The 22125-nt window shown below is 40.7% G+C and overlaps 1 protein-coding gene across 8 annotated transcripts in view; it reads right to left on the bottom strand.

The window, feature by feature from the left end:
- Positions 1 to 22125, bottom strand: part of LOC136858540 (SH3 and cysteine-rich domain-containing protein 3) — a 325524-nt gene that overhangs the window by 256640 nt on the left and 46759 nt on the right. For all 8 annotated transcript variants that reach the window (XM_067138153.2, XM_068225594.1, XM_068225595.1 and 5 more), the window contains exons 3-4: positions 11092 to 11270; positions 1622 to 1733 (exon numbers count right to left, since the gene is read on the bottom strand). In XM_067138153.2, coding sequence (XP_066994254.2) covers positions 1622 to 1733; positions 11092 to 11270 — 291 coding nt within the window. The remainder of the gene's footprint in view (positions 1 to 1621; positions 1734 to 11091; positions 11271 to 22125) is intronic.

Raw genomic sequence — 22125 nt, 5'->3', positions numbered from 1 at the left:
ATAATCTATTATCATTGTTTTTGGAACTGAGCCATCACATTTAACCGAACATATGAAGAGATTTGAAGGATTTAATTGCAGAGGAATACCATCAATTGGTTACACCCAATACTCTATCACTGGTACTGTTGGATCTTGAGATGTTTGAATTTATGTAAGGTTTTTGTTTCAAACGATCGATCAAAGTTGATAAACTCGTACATTTATTGTAAATGTTTAAGAGAAACTATATTTTATACTCAAGCTGGGTGAGTTTCAAAATTTTCGAAATCTAGTGTTGAAGAAATAATTACCGTATTTCAAAAAATTAAAAATATATTTAATTGAAGTAAACATGTTTCTTTATTTTTCCATATTCTGAAATGCTGCATTATGAGACTTATTTGTTGATTTACTTTGACATGATATTTTGTTTTCTAAACGGCAACATCGACGCTAACGTGATTATTTTTATACATTAAAAAGAAATGGAATGTCATAATTCATGATAATGATCATAATTATTGTTTGAAAAGAACTAACATCTACAGTAGACCATCAGTCCCTCTTAGTTTGTTAGACATAATTACATTCAAGTTATTCAAATTCGACTATTTTCCATCGCAAGTCCGAGGGATCCTACTGTATCATATGTAACAAGTTTAATTCTCACCAATTAAAGGTAGACAACAAGATTTGATGGGAAGGTGACATAGTTCATGAAATGGTCAAATTCTTTATTACTTAAAAGTATAGTAATTTGTAGATGTTGTAGAAATTTATATTCACCGGCAATGGTATATAATAATCCGTTTGTGGTCGATTATTTGTACACTTAAGTAAATGGTATATGGAGTTGTGTTGTCATCAGCCGGATTCAGGAAGGCAGGATGATACAGTAAAGCAGGATCAAATTAACCGGGAAAAATCTTATAGCTTTACCTGACGTAAACGAACTGTACCTAAATACCGGTTTAATTTTACTTTGCGAAAATCTCCGTAACGGTCTCAGTCAGTCTGAGAAGTGTTTCATTTTATACTACTGTAAAGTCTTACAATTTATGTCCATAGTCAACGACCATTCATAAGAGGAAATGCACACTCCACATTGGCTTTATGCCAGTTTTATTCTAAGACTGTTGCGAAGTTTGCAGCTTTGTAAAAGTACTCCCCACTAAAAAAATAGGTTATTTTAAGGGCCAACATTGTTTACATTTTTGTAATTTTAAAATCCGACATTAGTTTATACTTGAAACTGCGGACTTCTGCCTTGCCCGCGGGGCATCTTAATACAACCCTTATGGCAACACAGGAGAGGTGAATACTGCAGCACATGCAGATAGGTACCTGAACAAGCGCCATTTTTCCATTGAGATCTGTTAGAGGGACCACAGATACTCACCAGGTGGGTTCGCAAGGTGAGCCAGCCCATTTTTGCCACCAGCACTACGAGCTACGACACTATACCGTGCTATTGACCCGACTCGGCTCGAGCGACTGAGCTCCTGTGCAAGTGCTCGTCGCGGAGCGGTGGGGTGTGTGGGGGTGGCCGGGCGGGTCCACGCCGGGGCCGAGGGAGCAGCCTCCACCTCTCATTATCCTTCATTCTATAGAAAGCCATATCAAGTTATTTTCCACTCACCTGAGCCTTGACGGCTCCCAAATGGATTTGAGCCACGCGAAGGTCGAACCTCTTCAGACTGATGTCCTCTTGCAGCTCATTCGCCTTGTTGTAAAGGCTGGACTCGAGACTCCTGCACACACAAATTAACTCGGTAAATGTAATGAAAAGAGCTCTTAAGGGGAAAGTATGGAGATGAAAGTGGATATTTCGGTGAAAATACATGGTTCTGGAAATGTTTAGGTAACGATTAAGCAGAGAACACTACATCTAACTTAGTTTTGCTTTCTTTCAAATTTGTGATTTTATATTTTAAATCTATTTTTTCTCCTGTAATATTCCGTTTGACTTTAGAAAAAAATCTGTTTATATAGCCCTATGTAACATACTTATATTAAAAATTTGTGTATGGAATTTCTGATCGCGGGAATTTTTCCGGTTGGAGGATTTTTTGCAAAAAAAAAAAAAAAAAAAAAAAGGGTATCTCTGATTATGAATTATGCAGTACGAGTCTCTCCTCCATGACAAAAAGGCAAGAAGTTGGTTCGGGAAGTGATAAGGAAGATAAAGCGGGCAGTCTGTTGATAAGTGCGCCTCATGTAACGGGGTCTACGCTGGTCCGTATGAAAAACAGTGCCACAGCAGTTGTTCGAAGTGACTTCCGTCAGCACGCTAGAGGCAGTGCAAAACGATGCGCGTCCTCCTTCCTCTCTTACAAACCGTAATTAACAAACAGTAGTAGATGTATTGGACCACACTTCTTGCTTTAAGATCCTCCAGTAGCCTCCCTGCGGTTTGCCGTAGAAAGTAGAACAGTCTGCCATTCCTATTCTGTCTAGCATCCTTTCTACTTTGGTTAGCCAGTAATCATCATTTAACTTGTTTCATCTGATGCTGGTAAGCTAAATTTAATATTTCCCTTGTGTTTTCCCTTCTTAATCTTAACCAATATTTTATTACCATTTTAGCTATATCTGGTTGTTTCTTCAAACACGATTCTAACACCTCTATTAGCTGTACATTCCAGTAGAATCTTACAAACATTATTACCAATTCCTTTACCGCTTCCTTGAATGCTCCATATTTATACCCAATATAATACTCTGGATTTTACAAGCTAATTTAGAATGATTTTATGCAGCTTACATTCAGTATTTGGCATTTTACTCTCCAAACATCTCGTGATGGATAGAACTGCCCGCAATAATTTGTTCATTCCACTTACTGTTAGATGCCACTGTAATTCCTAAATATTTTATTGACTACGGTAATTCTAATTCTACAATATCTAAGTACAATTTTTCTTTAATTTAGTTCCCTTGTTTTCATATTATTACTTTTGTTTCGTTAATGTTAATTAACTCCATTTTTGAAATATTCTGCAGTGCTTGTTAAGATGTTTTGCACCGGGCGAGTTGGCCGTGCGGGTAGAGGCGCGCGGCTTTGAGCTTACATCCGGGAGATAGTGGATTCGAATCCCACTGTCGGCAGCCCTGTAAATGGTTTTTCGTGGTTTCCAATTTTCATACCAGGCAAATGCTGGGGCTATACCTTAATTAAGGCCACGGCCGCTTCCTTCCAACTCCTAGGCCTTTCCTATCTCATCGTCGCCATAAGACCTATCTGTGTCGGTGCGACGTAAAGCCCTTAGCAAAAATAAAAGATGTTTTGTGTACCAGCTGATGTTAAGAGACAGAAGAAGGATGCCGTCTGCAAAAACCAGGCCACGAATTTCTTTATTGTTAGGAAATCGTAGAGGCATGAGTTTTTCGCGTTATTTTATGTGCGATTTCGCGAAAAGGAAACGAATTTTCGCGTTGTAATGCGAAATTGGACTGACCCCGTTGCTTAAATTTCGCTTTAATACTTCTCTAAAGTTATTCATAGCAAGTCTAATTCTTGAAATTTGTGAATTATTTATGTGAAGGATAGATAAATAAAGAGAAGTATATTGATAATCACTCATTATTCCCTAAGTAATCTTGATTAGAACTATAACAGAGGCCTAATCAAGATTACATAACAAATTACCCTTTCACTCTACACGGCCATAGCTTTCACCATATATGGCCATACCATTAATGGATTTTATAGAATATTAATACGAAGGGATAATTCTGTCGAAATGAGAAATCCTTATTCTGTCTTCTGTTTCCCTTCACACAGGTGAGTGTGGAATATAATTTCAAGATCGCCATTTTCCATGAATTTCTCTGCTTTTTCGCACTTATCACGTTCGAACCCCACTGACGGCAGCCCTAAAAATGGTTTTCCGTGGTTTCCCATTTTCACACCAGGCAAATGCCGGGGCTGTACCTTAATAAAGGCCACGGCCGCTTCCTTCCCACTCCTAGCCCTTCCGTGTCCCATCGTCGCTATAAGACCTATATGTGTCGGTGCGACGTAAAGCAACTAGCACTTATCACGGAAAAGGCAAATTTCGCTTTAAACTGGATTTAATTCGCTGTAATTCGCGAAAACAAAATAACGTTTTCTTAACCAGAATCGTATGGTTAGTTAAGATATTTCAAAATCTCTTCAACATATTTTTTGTCACGTTTATCATTGATACGAAACAGTCGTGCCTCTAGACATGGGCTTTTCATATTCTCCTTCCCTTTATTTCCAAAGTATCGTTAATAAACATAATGAACAATACTGGTGATAGTTTGCACCCCTGATTTAGCCCGATATCTGAATTAATCTCCGCTACCCTTAAGTCGCCATTTATTTTAATCGTTCATTTAACCTCTGAATACAGTTCTTCTATGACATCAATCATTTTATTTGACACCCCTGTTCCAGCCAGCTCGACAGTGACCGCTCGTGTGCTGACAATCAAAGGCTTTCATTTTGCGAATATACCAGTATCACAACTGTCGTATCCTGGAAAATTTAGTTATAACATTTAGTTTAATTTAAGTGCATCCTTTCTGGTTAAGTGTTATTCCCATTTCGTACTTATACATTTCACTCCACTTATCAGTTTTGGAATTTTCCTGCTCGTTCTTGAAGATATGTCGTTTGTCATTGTTATTTACATATACAGGCATTCTTTTAGTGTAGGTATGAGATAGATGTGATGTGGATGGTGACAGCGTTGAAGCTAGTATGAAGAGAGTACTATGTCAGTCAACACACTCGAATCTCGAGGTATTTACCTATTTAGTTTGTGAAACAATTGCTTAATTTATGTATCTCAGATCAGACGCAGGTGAAGTTTGATGAATTTTCTTAAATCCAATACAAAATGGCCCTCCTAGCTCAATCAATTAAATCATTTCCATGTCTCAAGTCACTTTCGATTTACAACTAATTGACTACTGTGTTATCCTGGAGAAAAGCTATAAAATTTAGAGATAGATGATTTGGCGACTTCAAGCAAATAGAAAATTATTTAGTGCACTTTGTAAATCCTTTATACAGAGTAGAAGAAAGACTAGTCTTAAAATGAGAAAAAATTTCATAGAATGTAATGTCAGGTTGGGAATGCAAAGCTGAAACAGGTAGGTAATTTCAAGTATTTAGGTGTTCGTTCTCCCACGGACCCTCGCGTTTGGTAAACACCTGTCAATTTCATCAGTTGACTGGTCGATTACGGATCGGTGCGATCCATTTTGTGTTATGTGCATAATAAAATATGTTATTATATTAATTATATTAATTTGTGTTGCATCAAGACGATTGCAGAATCAGTGTAACTGATGAGGTAGCATTTAAATGAATAATGCCACCTCTCATTATGAGGCGCTAAGTCGGAGGTTGCTGGCTTGCTAAATGCAGCCAAGATGTCACCACATCCATTAGCACAATTACAGGCCTGTGTAATCCCAATATTATGTCTTTGTAGTTAGAAATTTAAATGCTTGTCCTTTTAAATTAGTAAATCATGACACCGCGTTGTATATGTGGTGTGTGTAGAATTATGTGTGTCGCGATGATGATTATGTGTCATGTTGATAGAATTTTACAGAAAACACTGTAGGTGGTATTTTTGGTCATGTCACCGCGCGAGACGTGTAAAACTGTGTTAAAATTTCTTAAAATGTGAAGTTAAACATCACAATGAAAATCAGTTAAATCTGTTCATGCCGGTAAAAGTTATAATAATGATAATGATAAAGATAACAATTATAAGCGTAGTAAAGTAAATAATAATGATAATAATGATATTCACGTTAGGAGTAAATTGAGAAAATAATGAGGCGTTCAGCAGTTGTGTTAGCGAGGTTTACAGTTTCATATCGAAATGCAGTGAAGTGAGATAGTTTTAGCATTTGAAAATTTATTTTTGTGACACCGTGTATTGGAGAGACAGAATCACGGCATGCTATTTCGCTTCTGAGGTATGAGAAAATTTATAGAAACTATTTTGAGATCATTACGAAGTTGTTTGATTATGGGACAGCTTGTACTTAAAAAATGATCAAGCAAGAAGAAATGGATCGTAATGAAAAAAGAAATATTTATGAGAATAATTAGAAAGAAATTTTGTGGCAGAGTAAGCTCTGTACTTTGACTGGGAAGTTCTAAGGAAGATGCCGAAGAGAAAATGCCCCCTAGTTTGATGAAGAAGAATTTTTGTGACAGGGTGTATATGTTGGTGTGTAATATTTCCGAGGCAGGCTGTATGAGAGGAGCGACATCTTGTAGCGATGCTGAATTATGCTAAACAGAGCGATTAAAAATGTAAGCATTGTCAAATCCAAGTAAGTGCGTTGTAACACATATTTTAATACAAGTGATGTTCTCCCATGATTATTATTTTAGGTAAGACTGCAGATAACGCCAGTGTCGAAATTTGTGACACCGTGTATTGGAGATATAAACAATTTATCGTAGGAAATGGACATATTTAATATTATTCCAGGTTCGAGTTCATTTCTGTAGCGGATTCTACTTCATGTATTTGAATTTCAATGAGAATTCGATTAAAATATCCGGATTGTTTTAAATTTTCGATTTCACCCGACAGTATCAATGATGTGTAGATACCATAGTGTTGGCTCAACAATAGGTTCGGGATGCCGCATGTACATTTTTGCTGTTAGAGGTATGCAGATACCATAGTGTTAGCTCACCGATAGGTTGGGATGCCGCATGTACATGGTTATTGTTAGAGGTGTGTGGACTCTGTAGCATTGGCTCAACGATAGGATCTGGACGCCGTTTGTACGTGGCCAAGTCATAGGTTAGGCATTTTTTATGAATCGACTTGAACGGTGATAATGTTTGCAGTAGTGGATGCAGGTATGGAAGATATCAACAGGTACTATTTAGGCCACGTTTCTTCACTGGAGAGTTTAGAATGACACATTTTCCGAATGTTGACATTGCAGGTTATTTGGAGCGTCACACACTAGGCTATATCGCGTTGCATCAGTAGTGGCTTAAATGTAAAGGTTGTCGCACGTGAAAATCTGGCTAATGGAGACTGGTTCCTACTATTTAGCCATGCGCATTCAAGTTCGATGAACTTTCATTTCCTATTTTACATTGTTTTCCTTTTACTTCGAGATTTATTGTTCGGGTGTATGGTATGTTACAATAGTGCAGTGTGTTGACACTCACAAGGGAACATCCACAATGGTGAAGTCGCCGATCGCGATGAAACTTAGCAAACACATTGAGGTACATGTAAAAACAATGCCAGCATCAATTTTAGGCGCCAACATTCATTAGCGCGTTACCTAAGGGGCCTAAAAGTTGCGACATTTCAAGTTCCGCGCGAACAGCGATGAATTCCTCCTGACCAATGCTTAGCCGGAACACTGCTTTGTGCCACACCTCTGCTCCTCCTCCCCTCCGCCCCGCCTGGTTCAGCTCCACTCGTTTTCCTCTCCCCGCGCTGCCGTCTGCTTAGCTGTCGAACAGAACCTGTGCTACACTGCGTACGCTATCAGCCGTCCTCATAGCTCTCCCTTGGAATTTCCACATTGTATAGGCAGTTTACATTTTATGAAATATTTATGAAAACGTTTGCGACGAGTCCTTAAGGGCAATGTCACTGAGCGTGTCAAAAATTATTTTTCATCTTCAGGCAAAGCACGGAAGTCACGGTGAAGAAGGTCCGCTGAACTTTCTGGAGCTGCAGCTTTATGACGCGATTGAGGGTGAGTGTTAAGCAGTCAACTATTGTCAAATAGGTTTTGACGCTCACGGGGAGATGTCACACTGCGGACATAGGCCGTAATAACGTAGATTGAAGCGTGGTCTTTTGCGCTGCATGTGAAATTGTAGGTTTATGATATGTTGATACCGATAACTCTGTCCGACTCGCTGGATGAACGGTCAGCGTACTGGCCTTCGGTTCAGAGGGTCCCGGGTTCGATTCCCGGCCGGGTCGGGGATTGTAACCTTAATTGGTTGATTCCTACGGCACGGGGGCTGGGTGTATGTGTTGTCTTCATCATCATTTCATCCTCATCACGACGCGCAGGTCGCCTACGGGTGTCAAATAGAAAGATCTGCACTTGGCGAGCCGAACCCGTCCTGGGTTATCCCGGCACTAAAAGCCATACGACATTTCATTTCATTACCGACAACACTCTCGTTGTTTTTAAACGAACAGTTGTGTTCTCGTTGTTCCTGTCAGTACATATACACATAACAACATGTATTTTAGTTATTTGTTTTATTTCTCCTCGCAAGCGCGAGGAGAAGGGAGGGGAACGTGCCGGGGAGAACCACTTGGAGGGTAAAAGGCGGTGCAGAGGGTGTGTCTCCAGACGGGAAGTGTGTGTGCCGGCTTAGCATTGGCCAGCAGGTATTCATCGCTGATCGCGCGGAACTTGAAATGTCGCAACTTTTAGGCCCGTTAGTTAATGCGCTAATGGATGTTGGCGCCTAAAATTGATGCTGGCATTGTTTTTACATGTACCTCAAAGTGTTTGCTAAGTTTCATCGCGATCGGCGACTTCACCATTGTGGATGTTCCCTTGTCAGTTAATTTTTTGTATTAAGGAATTTACACAACGAATGCGGTTTCGATTTATCAGCTGTTACAATATTTTACTTTTGTCCGGCTCAATGGCTAAATGGTTAGCGTGCTGGCCTTTGGTCACATGGGTCCCGGGTTCGATTCCCGGCCGGGTCGGAGAAATGGTTAATTCCTTTGGCTCGGGGACTGGGCCTTTGTGCTGTCCCCAACATCCTTGCAACTCACACACCACACATAACGCTGTACTCCACCACAGTGACACGCAGTTCCTACACATGGCAGATGCCGCACACCTTCATCGGAGGGTCTGCCTTACGAGGGCTGCACCCAGCTAGAAATAGCCACATGAAATTAAAGTTATTTTATATTTTATTTTACATTATTTACATTACTTAGGTGAGACGTTGGTCTACCGATTAGTTGTAGTTGAGTTTAAGGACACAAATGTAGGCAGACACATTTGTAATTGTAGTTACGTAGAATTGGAAAGATTTCATGTTGTTTTTTATATTGTGGATTTGTACTTTAACAAATTTAATGACGTAACTGTTTCATAACCTTATATTTGGTTTAGTAAGAAGACTTTTCGAGTGATTTATCAGTTTTATTTAACTTCAGTGGCGTTTCTTCTAAACGCATAGGGAATTAATGTTTCTCTGTATTTCGAATTTTTGTTTCTTCAGAACGATGTAACGTAAAATCACCTCGGATCAAGTGTTGTTGGTTCATTCTGAACATCTGTTTGGGGTTATGCATATTTCAGCATCGGGATTCATCTATAACTTAAGGGTATCACGAGATGACAACACATAGTGGAATTTTATTTCAGAGTGTGACAATTGCTGTTAACTTGTAATAAATACCATGCTTTCAAATAATATTTCGCAACCTATTCAGAGCAGCTAATAATTAATTTGGTTCGACTAACGATCTGTTCGGGGGATGTTCCGGTATCCGAGAGGATATTCGATTGGTGGATAATCTTAATTAAATGTAAATCTGGAATCGTACTTGTTGAAGGTCACATTTTCCACGGATCGTGTGGGTTAACTCTCAGTTATCATTTGGACCAATGATGTCCAATTTTCAGGTGCATTTTCGCACTTTGGAAGACACTAATGTAAATACTTTTAAGATACTTTCACCATTCACGTTATGCATTTTGACTGCGTTATGATATTTTGTGATAAACTTAATTGTTTTTGGGTTATTTATTAAATATGATTATCGTGATTTCGTTCAATAAATTTTTAGTAAGCACATTTTTGCTCCTCATTTAAAGTACGTATGCTCTTCTGAACCATATCGATCGGTCAATGAAGGAACTGAAAAATATTCTACACGACCCCATGATCGAAGAATCAATATCGTTCTACCGAATCAGCCGAGGCAGACGACCGACGGTGGAACGATAAGTTCAAGGGTTCAGTATGAAATGCAAAATACGATACATAATGGAGGATAATTGGTGTCCCAACACGTTTATAGGCAATGTTCAACTTCAGAGGCTTGATAACTGACAGGCAGTACTGAACCCTTTGAACTTAATTCTGGGTGCAATACTATTTTTTTAACAAGGCGATCGCTGTTCGAACTCCGGTCAACGCATGGCATATTTTTGAAATGAAACATCGCTCCCCTATGGCTTCGATCCACGTAAGAATTGGGCCCTGTGTTGTCGATCACGATACTAATAGTTCTGTACAGCTACGTCCGACTCGTTGGCTGAACGGTCAGCGTACTGGCCTTCGGTTCAGAGGGTCCCGAGTTCGATTCCCGGCCAGGTCAGGGATTTTAACCTTAATTGGTTAATTCCAATGGCACGGGGGCTGGGTGTATGTGTTGTCTTCATCATCATTTCATCCTCATCACGACGCGCAGGTCGCCTACGGGAGTCAAACAGAAAGACCTGCACCGGGCGAGCCGAACCCGTCCTGGGATATCCCGACACTAAAAGCCATACGACATTTCATTTCATTTGTACAGCTACTTGGGTGCTTCTTTGTTTGCTTTACGTTAAGTTAATAATAAGGCAAATGTATGCAATTGCCCCTCAGCTAAGACCAGTAGAACGCCCCGCGCATAATGATGTTCTCTTCTTCCCAATCATCTACCTTATATCCTCACTTGATTAAAAACCGTGGCCTGAACACTGCAAGGTGTGTACTTGTGTCAGATCATTTGCCTACTGTAAAGGCGTTTTTATTGTTTTAATGAAATCTATCTGTATTGTATTTTTGGAGTGAAGCCACAATGGCAGTTGCTGTTCACTCGCGATGTGTGGAAAATCATGCACGATTTCTGATATTTTTCCGTAAAGGTAAATATATTACTGGGGCGGCATGGTGACTTCCTGGCATTGGCAGTGGGCACATTTCTCTCTCCTACATGTTATAGATTCTAATATTTACATTTCTAAACTGTGTACTTCATGCTCAGGAAGAATGTTGTATGCCCTTGCCAATAATAATAATAATAATAATAATAATAATAATAATAATAATAATAATAATAATAATATCCGTTCAGAAGTGTAGTTCAGTTAACTTACCGCTGTTGAATTCGTAGCAATGTATCCAAAGAGTCCTGGAGCTGTTTAATCTGCGTCTCCAACTCGAGTTCCTCCTTGCGTAGAGCGTCGTAACGGGCCCTCGCCGAAACGCTGGACAGGCGGTCCACCACGATCTCGTTCTTAAGTGGGGGTGGGGGCTGCTGGGTGACAGGGGTCTCCTGTGGGCACACATCAAACACACAGTAATAGCTACAGTAGCAAGTCACCCTCTCAGTACGTAACATTACATAACTGAATTGCGTCAATACAGTTAACTCCCCATATTCCGTTCGTGGGTTACCAACATGTCCTAAAAAATTAACATATAAATAAATAAATGAATAAATAAGTAGTATACGCGATCTGTGCTGAGCAAACCCCAACCTCAGAACAGTACTAGCCTACTCTAAGATTAGAAACCACAAGGTGGCAGTCTCCTTTGCTGATTTCAGAAAGGTCTACGACTTTTGGTGACCTCCTCGAGGAAATAGGACCAGACAAAAAATCTCGAAGACCCATTTTACAACCCTGACTGCCACACTCAGAGGTTAAATTCAGAAGCGAAATCTCGAAAACCTTCTAGATCAAAACAGGGGTCGGACAAGGTGACGGATTTTCCCCATTCATTTTCAAGTACATTCTAGAAAAGAATGTGGTAGAACGGCGCAAGCAACTGACCAAAGTGGGACTCTAAGTGTCACTGGAGAAGGTCAACTACTTCACCAACGTCAAAAAGGCCTAATAAAGAGATGTCACTAGAAGGGAGTAAAATGAAGTATGTGGAGAAATGTAACTATTCCGGTGTTTGGATTGGCCCCAACTTTATCAAAGAAAGCAACCGTCTCCGCGAGAGATAACAAGCTGAAACCGGCCTGTCGATCAAAAAGCGGTGCGTGTTACGAAATCTGAAGCTGAAATACTACGCAGTAGTCATCCACCCGGAAACCGTGTGTGCCATAGTGTGTCTATTACTAAACATAAAAAGGTTGATTGGAAAACTAGAAGCCAAAGGGAGAAGAATTCTAAGAATGATCCTAGGTCCTGTCCTGGAAGATGGCAAATACCAGAGCCGTCACAATTCAGAGCTCTGCTCCCAGTTAGAGATGGTATCTAACTGTCAGGAAAACTAGAGTAGCTTTCTATGGTCATTCGGCAAGAATGTATCCCAACAGACTGACCAACCGCCAATCCACCTTCTGGCAAAACAAACAATTTCACACCACGAGGCTGACAGAGACTGAGAAGGTCCATTGTCTTCAAGAAAAACCTCTGAAGAACAAAGGTACCTCCTAGTGGGTGGAAAGAAAGGAACTATACCGCGAAAAGACACTGTAATACTGGGCAAAGATCGAAGCTTAAGAGTTGAACAAGCGTAGTCCCAAGTAGGTCTATTTGAAATGAGAATAAATAAATAAATAAGTAAATAAATAAATAAATAAATAAATAAATAAATAAATAAATAAATAAATAAATAAATACATTCATACAATCCGTGCCCAATTAGTTTGTACGGGGGATCTGCTCTGAACTGAGTAAGTGTAGGACATAACCTCGCGGGAGACACGGGGGTGGGGGGCCTCAACCGTGACACGACGCGTCCCAATGATTGATAGGAAACGCCCTGTGGATATGCAGGACAGGTGTGAACAAGGCTCAGTCAAATAAACACCCGCGGAACAACTGAGACAAAAAGGAATGCACTCAGAGGCCTAGACGGTGGAAGAGGTCATTTCCCACCAGCTGAGAGGGCAGAAGAACTGGCACTATGGTTCACAACCGTAGTTCTAACAACGGATGGAGCAATCTCTCCCCCAATCTTACAGTGAGGTAAGAATCCGCATGATGGAAACACTTTCGGAAAGAACTACGTCAGGTAGTACCCGAAAACGGAAATCCATTGTCCTTTCAGGCGGCTCACACACGCCTTCGAATTCTAGGGAGCCTGTACAAGCATGCAAGACGTATTCGGAGCTATCTGGTATCCAGACCAATGGCGGACTAACGAAAAACACCCAAGGAATCACTGGAGAGGTGGAGGGAATATTTTGAACATCTTCTCAATGTAAAAGCAAATCATCCTGGTGGTATTGCGAACAGCCAAGCTCATGGGGAGGACGAAAATGATATTGGTGAAATTATGCTTGAGGAAGTGGAAAGGGTGTAAATAAACTCCATTATCATAAAGCATCAGGCAGGAATAGATGAAATTAGACCTGAAATGGTGAAGTATAGTGGGAAGGCAAGGATGAAATGGCTTCATAGTGTACCAGGAAGGCATAGGCCCTGGCACATATAAATTATAAATTTTATTTTCTAGCATACAATTCAGTTCCGACGCATGAACAGCTGTGTGAGAAAATATTCTCGTACCCACTGTACTACACGAGGGGGAACGCAAGTCAAGCAAGGTCAAGTGACGTCACCGCCACCTGAAGCTTACTTCCCCTACGGAAGTTTATGAACTTTTTAACGCCTGGACCGATTAACACGAGACTAACTCTGAATTGTAGCTAATATTCTGGAAGTAAAACCCTGCAAATTTGAAGTCAATCCGTCCAGTGGTTGCCGAAATATGATAATTTAAAATTTGGGAGGAATCCTCGCTCCTTCATCACCTGATTCCAAGCGCTGCTCACCAGACCTGTATAAATAGGCCACTGGGCCAAGGCCATAACCAGTCCTGTGTGCACAGTGTGTGCAGAAAGTATGCTCCGTCGCGATTCGCGAGGACATAATAGTGCCGCACTCAAATGCTGTTGAAATAGTAAAAGAACGTCGTAAAGTATGTAAATTTTCCGCCGCGCCGCGACGTCTGTAAGATTCTAGACGTTTCTCAAGGTGAATTATCGTAATACAATACTTGTAAATTTATCAAAAAGTTGAATCTATAATTGGAAGTGAGAATTGAAGTGTCCAATATTTTACTGACCAATATACGACACCGTGAACTGTACTAATTCCACATAATTCTAAACTGTGATAATATCATAAATCATTGGGTGTGGTAAACTGAAATCATAATTTAAAACCACTTCCATCAATCTAAGACATATTTCTCTTACGATAATATATCAGTGAACTGTGTGAGACTGTATTTACTCGACATTCGTCCCATAACAGGGCAAGAATTAACTATTTTCCTTGTGCACTTTCTTGATCTTTCGATCACCACTGTGAGAAACCCAGTGAACATTAACGACTTTTAACAATAATATTAAGTAGTACAGACTAGTGTGGTGTAAATACAACCATAAAATCACCTTAATCTGTTAATAATATTTGTTCAGAGACTGTGATGAAGACTGTTATAAATCACGTTTTCAAGTGGTTATGGACTGTGTTCATTACTTTACAATCGAAACAGACATGACTAGTGACGATTATGAACTGTGTTAATTCTCAAACCCATGAACTGTGTATATAAGAACTGTGTTTTCTGCAGCATGGGCTGTGAATGTTAATTCAACACCGTAAAATCAGTATAAGAACAGAACTGTGCATTACGACAGTGAGTAGTATTAATATCCGTGATATTTGTGAATTCAATAGTGCCAATTGAACTTTCCGTGTTCCGACATTACCTCCAAGAACAACGGAAATCTTGGCAAAAGTGCTACGAGATCCTGCTACATAAAACGTCGCTTCCAAAGAGGGATTTACATCGTTTCTTCAGTAATGGTACCCATCGAGGGACGTCGACGAGGGAGATTGACGTGGTATCTTCACTGAACATCGCCGGTGCTGAGTTCGAGCCTTCGTCCGCACCCCGCGGAATGTTCCAGACACCGTACAGCACAACCCCAACATTAGTAAGCAGATCTTCTCGTATTCTGAGTTTAAACACAACTGACTGACTTTTACAATGCACTTAGTTCAGTACAGTGCTTACAAGTGCTTCGTGTGGATATCAATTCAAATTTTATCGTCATTTAAAAGAAGTTCATGTTTTGCTATAAATTCCGTTTCAAAGTCATTAATTAATTGAATACACTTTACCTAAATGAACTTTAGGATTTTCAAGTGCTTTATTCATTTCATTTTTTCAGTTCAAACAAACTGAAAGACATACAGCAAGAGATCAAATATTTTATTTAATTTATCAAACTTTCCATGACAAGTGTGTGTTCATTTTTGTGGTTCATAAATTAGAAAGACTGTAGGTCAGCACCATAAATGATGAACTGACAATTTCCAAGGTGCCAAGTAATGTTTTTGTGTTTGCATTTAAATTAGAAAGACTGTAGGCTATTCATCATTTATGGAAGAGTAAAAATTATTTTTGATATTCTCAAACAGACGTCAAGATGATCGTAACATAAATCTCCTATTTTTCACTTTTGGCAAATATTAACTACAAATTTCAGTTTTCAATCCTAATTGCAGGGTGATATATCTGTGGATATTAATAATAAATTTTACAAAAAAAAAAGAATTACCATCTATTATTCGCCCTGCGATACTATCCGTCTCTGAACCTGCTCCAAAAAACACCGAACACTACCTGAGATCCTTCACATGTTCAAACCCCACAATCATTTCCTGGTACAATAGAGTGGTAAGATTAGCATGGAGTGTTGGTAAGGTACCTTCAGATTGGACAAAAGCAGTAATTGCACCTATCTATAAACAAGGGAACAGGAAGGATTGCAACAACTATCGAGGTATCTCATTGATTAGTATACCAGGCAAAGTATTCACTGGCATCTTGGAAGGGAGTGTGTGATCAGTCGTTGAGAGGAAATTGGATGAAAACCAGTGTGGTTTCAGACCACAGAGAGGCTGTCAGGATCAGCTTTTCAGTATGCGCCAGGTAATTGAAAAATGCTACGAGAGAAATAGGCAGTTGTGTTTATGTTTCGTAGATCTAGAGAAAGCATATGACAGGGTACCGAGGGAAAAGATGTTCTCTATACTGGGTGACTATGGAATTAAAGTTAGATTATTGAAATGAAATGGCGTATGGCTTTTAGTGCCGGGAGTGTCCGAGGACATGTTCGGCTCGCCAGATGCAGGTCTTTTGATTTGACACCTGTAGGTGACCCGCGCGTCGTGATGAGGATGAAATGATGATGAAGACGACACATACACCCAGCCCCCGTGTCAGCGAAATTAACCAATTAAGGTTAAAATTCCCGATCCTACCGGGAATCGAACTCGGGACCCCTGTGACCAAAGGCCAGCACGCTAACCATTTAGCCATGGAGCCGGACAGTTAGATTATTAAAACCAATCTAAGGCATTTATGTTGACAATTGGGCTTCAGTAAGAATTGATGGCAGAATGAGTTCTTGGTTCAGGGTACTTACAGGGGTTAGACAAGGCTGCAATCTTTCACCTTTGCTGTTCGCAGTTTACATGGATCATCTGCTGAAATGTATAAAATGGCATGGAGGGATTCAGTTAGGTGGAAATGTAGTAGGCAGTCTGCCCTATGCTGACGACTTGGTCTTAATGGCATATTGTGCTGAAAGCCTGCAGTCTAATATCTTGCAACTTGAAAGTAGGAGCAATGAGTATGATATACCAATTAGCCTTTCGAAGACTAAATTAATGTCAGTAGGTAAGAAATTCAACAGAACTGAATGTCAGATTGGTGATACAAAGCTAGAACAGGTCGATAATTTCAAGTATTTAGGTTGTGTGTTCTCCCAGGATGGTAATATAGTAAGTGAGATTGAATCAAGTTGTTGTAAAGCTAATGCAGTGACCTCGCAGCTGCGATCAGCAGTATTTTGTAAGAAGGAAGTCAGTTCCCAGACGAAACTATCATTACATCGGTCTGTTTTCAGACTAACTTTGCTTTACGGGAGCGACAGGTAGGTGGACTCGGGATATCTTATTCATAAGTTAGAAGTAACAGACATGAAAATAGCAAGAATGATTTCTGGTACAAACAGGTGGGAAGAATGACAGTAGGGTACTGGGAATGAGGAGATAAAGGCTAATTTAGGATTGAACTCGATGGATGAAGCTGTACGCAGAAACCGACTTCGATGGTGGGGTCATGTGAGGCGAATGGAGGAGGATAGGTTACCTAGAAGAATAATAGACTCTGTTATGGAGGGTAAGAGAAGTAGAGTAGACCAAGATGACGAGGGTTAGACTCAGTTTCTAACGATGTAAGGATAAGAGGTATGGAACTAAATGAGGCCACAACCCTTGTTGCAAATCGAGGATTGTGGCGACGTTTAGTAAATTCGCAGAGGCTTGCAGACTGAACGCTGAAAGGCATAATGTATGTATGTATGTAATGTATGTTTTATTTCTTCTTAACTTTTTTTTTGCTATTGGTTTAATGTCGCACCGACACAGTTATGTCTTATGGCGACGATTCGACAGGAAAGGGCTAGGACTAGGAAGGAAGCGACCCTGGCCTTAATTAAGGTACAGCCCCAGCATTTGCCTGGTGTGAAAATGGGAAACCACGGAAAACCATCTTCAGGGCTGCCGACAGTGGGGTTCGAACCTACTATCTCCCAAATACTAGGTACCCGCCGCACTTAAGCGACTGCAGCTATCGAGCTCGGTTTCTTTACTTTTGACACATATTTTTTATAATACGAAATGTTTTGCTATTCCTCCCGGTATAATCACAGTCTTTATTTAATAATTTAACAATTGTATAGAATGATTTTTACCGAGAGATTTTTGTCATGCGGTTAGCGGCGCGGCCATGAGCTTGTATTCGGGAGATGGTGGATTCGAACCCCACTATCGGCTACCGATAATAATTTCTTAAGTTCGAACCTGCCTACATAATTTGAAATGTGGCAAGGCTATCGGCCATCGAAGTGCTAAAATCTTAACTTTTAAACAATTGCAGGTACACCCTATATCAAGGTGTCAATCGATAGATCAAGATGGGGGCACGGGTCTAGGGAGATGGCGTAACGCTTAATATATCTACGTTATTCATAGGTGCGCAAGGTCGAAATGCAACCTCAGGGGATTGGAGCTGAACTTAGAATTCCGAAAAAAGATGGTGACAATACATTGTATTCAATAATGCACGTACGACGTAATTGTTTCTCTATTTCTAGAATCTTTGGTTCATACTCTGCGCAACCAGCATCTTGATAAGCTCGTAAGAGTTGCAAAAGTTCTGTAAGTATGTTGGTGTCTTTACAGTATCTTACATCTACATAGGGTAACAGAGTCTTGTTCTTAACATTGAGACTACGTGTAGACATTTGATGTGTAGGAAGCGGTAGAACTTCTTTTGATGTAGTACGTGCTTCTGCAATGCTATCTGTAGTTAAAACTTAGCACGCTTTCACAGCAAAGAAGTGCTGAAATCATCTTCTTTTTCTTCATCTTGCTTTTCTTCTTCTTGAGATGTTTCCACAGCAACAACGTGTAGTAGGCATAGGAAATAAAGTAGAATTAAAAACCTCTAACGATAAAGGAACGTTGAGTTATTCTTCCTATCCTTCTTCCTCTTCCTCTTGGATCTCCTCTTCTGGTTTCTCTTTATCTGGAAGTGTGTGCTTAGTAAGATAACTTCTAGTAGGTTGAGACGATGTCGTATCGTTTAGATCACTCTTTTTTTATATTACGCTGCCGACAATCAGACAGAGTTTCTAACCATTCTACTGGCAGATTATTTGCGCAAATGTGTTTAGAATTCACATGACGTGCGAGATAATCACGCCTCTTGAATGTAGCAGTACACTGAGTGCATGCGAATATTCTGAAGTTATGCTTAACAACTTTATGCCTCTGAAAATTGTCTCGCCTTGAAAAAATCCCAGCACAAATATCACATTTAAACATAATAGATATTTTAGTATAAATGTGCTCGCTTAGGTAGTTATGATGAGTAGTTGTCAGACTGCAACCGATATTATAAGCAGAACAGATTGTCACGTGAATACGAGTGTTAACACATTCCCTTTAAAATATATATTTCTTACGCAAGATATAGCATGTTACAAGTAACCTTTGTACTCTGCGCTCTTTATGCTGAACATTAGTGTGTGCTTCTAACCCTACACTATGGAACAGAAAGAAGAAAAAGACTACACGGTTACAGACCATCGTCTTGATAACAAACAAAACTGTGAATGTGCATGCTGTTTACCTACGAGCGAAACTAATACATTACATCTTATTTACCCCACTCAAGTAAGTGAGGCTATTAAGATGTTGTATAAACATAGAACGTTATATCAGATGCCAAAACATCTTATTCAGTGTTTACCACCCGGAGTTTTTATCTACGTACGCCGCTCCTTTCGTAGATGCTTTTTGGGACATCCTACCTCTCCACCGTGAGATGTCAATCGATGTACCTTTATGTAGACGCTGTCGACGACATTGCAAGCATCAAAATAAAAACCGCATCGATTGTACCCACTATATCTCGGTTGCAAGCTTTTACAATGAGATAGAAGGAATCGGCCCGTACCTACAATTAAGGTACAGACCCCAGCATTTGCTTTTAATTCCATAGTGTACGGAGTAGAAGCACACACTAATAATAATAATGTTATTGGCTTTACGTCCCACTAACTACTCTTTTACGGTTTTCGGAGACGCCGAGGTGCCGGAAATTTGTCCCGCAGGAGTTCTTTTACGTGGCAGTACACGAGGCTGACGTATTTGAACACCTTCAAATACCACCGGACCGAGCCAGGATCGAACCTGCCAAGTTGGGGCCAGAAGGCCAGAGCCTCAACCGTCTGAGCCACTCAGCCCGGTACACTAATAATTAAGATGAAGGGCTATCCTTATTCATAATCTTGTAACAATATTCGTTTTTAGATGGTAAGTGACAACACTCATATGAAAAATAAGACAATAGTCTGTTGTGCTAGCAGGAATATTTTCAAATGTTTTAAATTATATGAATGCGTGTCCGGGAATAGAACGCAGGCTTCTAGAGGTAGTGGCTGTATGCATAAGTTAGGTATTATCCCGGCATTTGCCTCGAGAAGAAGCAGGGAAACTACGGAAAATCTACTTCGCAGATAGCTGAGATGAAAATCGAACCCTACCTCTACTCTGAAAAACGTAAAAAGTCCCACATACTATCTCCTAAATGCATGCTGTTCTCTACGTGTCCCAAACAGCGCAGCTACTTGATCGGTACAGCAGGAATGTTACAATTATTCAGAATATCAGTGTTATCCTAGCAGAGAAGTCGCTTGTAGGTAAACACGACTACGTGCTCTTGTTTTAACAGGTGTGAGGCGTGGAACTGCTCCATAACCTAGCCAGAAGTACAGTCCCAGCATGTGTCTAGTGAAAAATCCAGACTAAGGACGCTATCTTACTAACAGTTTATATCACAATTTTGTAAACATGAAGGCTGTGTAGTCTATAAGCCAACCTTTAGATGGAGGATAAAACTGCCTCGGGATTCGAACCCGGCCGCGAACCAGTCCACCGATTCACGAAGAAATAACCAACCTAGGAATTGAACCCACGAGAGTTGACCAAGGGTAGACGGATAGGGTAGATGATCATTTACAAATATGTGATTAGTTTTCTCACGCATATGGATAGAAAACAAAATAAGATAGTGTGTTATATGGCACTATGCGAAAATGCAGGTGCTGACGAATTAATGTTAATAATTTTCATATTTTGTTTTAACACACTCGTTTAGTTAGACAAGAGAGCATTCAGACAACAGCTACGTGCCTCCACAAGGCGACAGTATGCGGACGTGCAAATTAATTTGATACGGCGTATGTATTGTTTACTAAAGAGTGTAGTTGATAACGAACAAGTCTAGTCATGCATAACACAGCTCTATCACTACTCCAAGGGGGGACTAGGCCAGGTGAGGATGAGGAGGAGGAGGGAGACGGAAGGGCACCTGGCCAAAAAACTGGGTTCAAGATGACGGTGTAGATAGGCCCTCCAAAATGGCGACGGGAAGCGTATCTGACTGTGAAACTGAGCCCTATGTAGTTAGGTCCCTCCAAAATTGCAACGAGAAGGGCATCTGACCGTAAAACTGCACCCTGTTTAGTTAGGCCTCCCCAAGATGACGTCGGGAAGGACATCTGGCCGTAAAACTAGGTTAGGCCATATGTGCCTCCTCTGGTGGGAGAGTCAAAATGGCGAAGGGAAGATTATATGACCGTAAAACTGAGCTCTGTGTAGTCAGGCCATTCCAAAATGGCGCCGGGAAGGGCATCTGACGGTAAAACTAGGCTCTGTGTATTTAAGCCCATCCATGAGGTTAGGCATGCTCTTAAGTGAATCACCCATTGCCCTACTACTATTCAAGATGGCGTCGGCAAAATACGCGAATCTCCAATGCCTACTACACAAGATGGCGTTGGGAAGGATATCTAACCGTAAAAGTGATGTTAGGTCCCTCCATGGGCGTGTTCAAAAACAATGGGTGCTGCGTCAGCATTTTCCCACGAGGTCATTGTGGAATCCACATTGCTCTACTAATCAAGATGGCGTCGCGAGAATCCCCATTGCCCTACTACTCAAGATGGCGTCGGGAAGGGCATCTAGCTGTAAAAGTGAGGTTAAGCCCCTCCAATATGGCGACTGTTGCCGTCGGGAATGGCATATACCCGTAAAACTAGGCCCTTTGAGGTTAGGCCTCTCCATGATGGCGACTGCTGCCGCCGAGAAGGGCATCTGCCCGTAAAAGTAAGGTTAGGCCACTGCAAGATGGCGACTGTGAAGATAGGCTTGCTCTCTTATGCAAAATCCGTGCCAGGAGGGGAAACTGGCCGTATAGGTGAGGTTAGGCCCCTCCAAGGTGGCGTCTGTGAGGTTAGGCTTGCTCTCTTATGCAAAATCCGTGAATCGGCATTGCACTACTACTATACTAGGAGTCAATGACCTTGAGTCACACTACTAGGAGTCAATGACCTCGTGGGGAATGCTGACGCAGCACCCATTGTTTTAGAACACGCCCAGCCCTTCTAGTTAGGTAGACTCTCCAGATTCCTCACAGTCTGTCCATGTGTTAAAATAACTGAATAACCTCCACTTCATCTACGTAAAATATAAGCTCACCGGACAAAAAATTAGTCACCCCTGGAGAAATCATTACATGCA

This window comes from Anabrus simplex, chromosome 1 (assembly GCF_040414725.1).
Source record: "Anabrus simplex isolate iqAnaSimp1 chromosome 1, ASM4041472v1, whole genome shotgun sequence".
Lineage (NCBI taxonomy): Eukaryota > Metazoa > Arthropoda > Insecta > Orthoptera > Tettigoniidae > Anabrus > Anabrus simplex.
The sequence above is the reverse complement of the archived record's forward strand: the minus strand, read 5'-3'. Positions and strand labels throughout refer to the sequence as shown.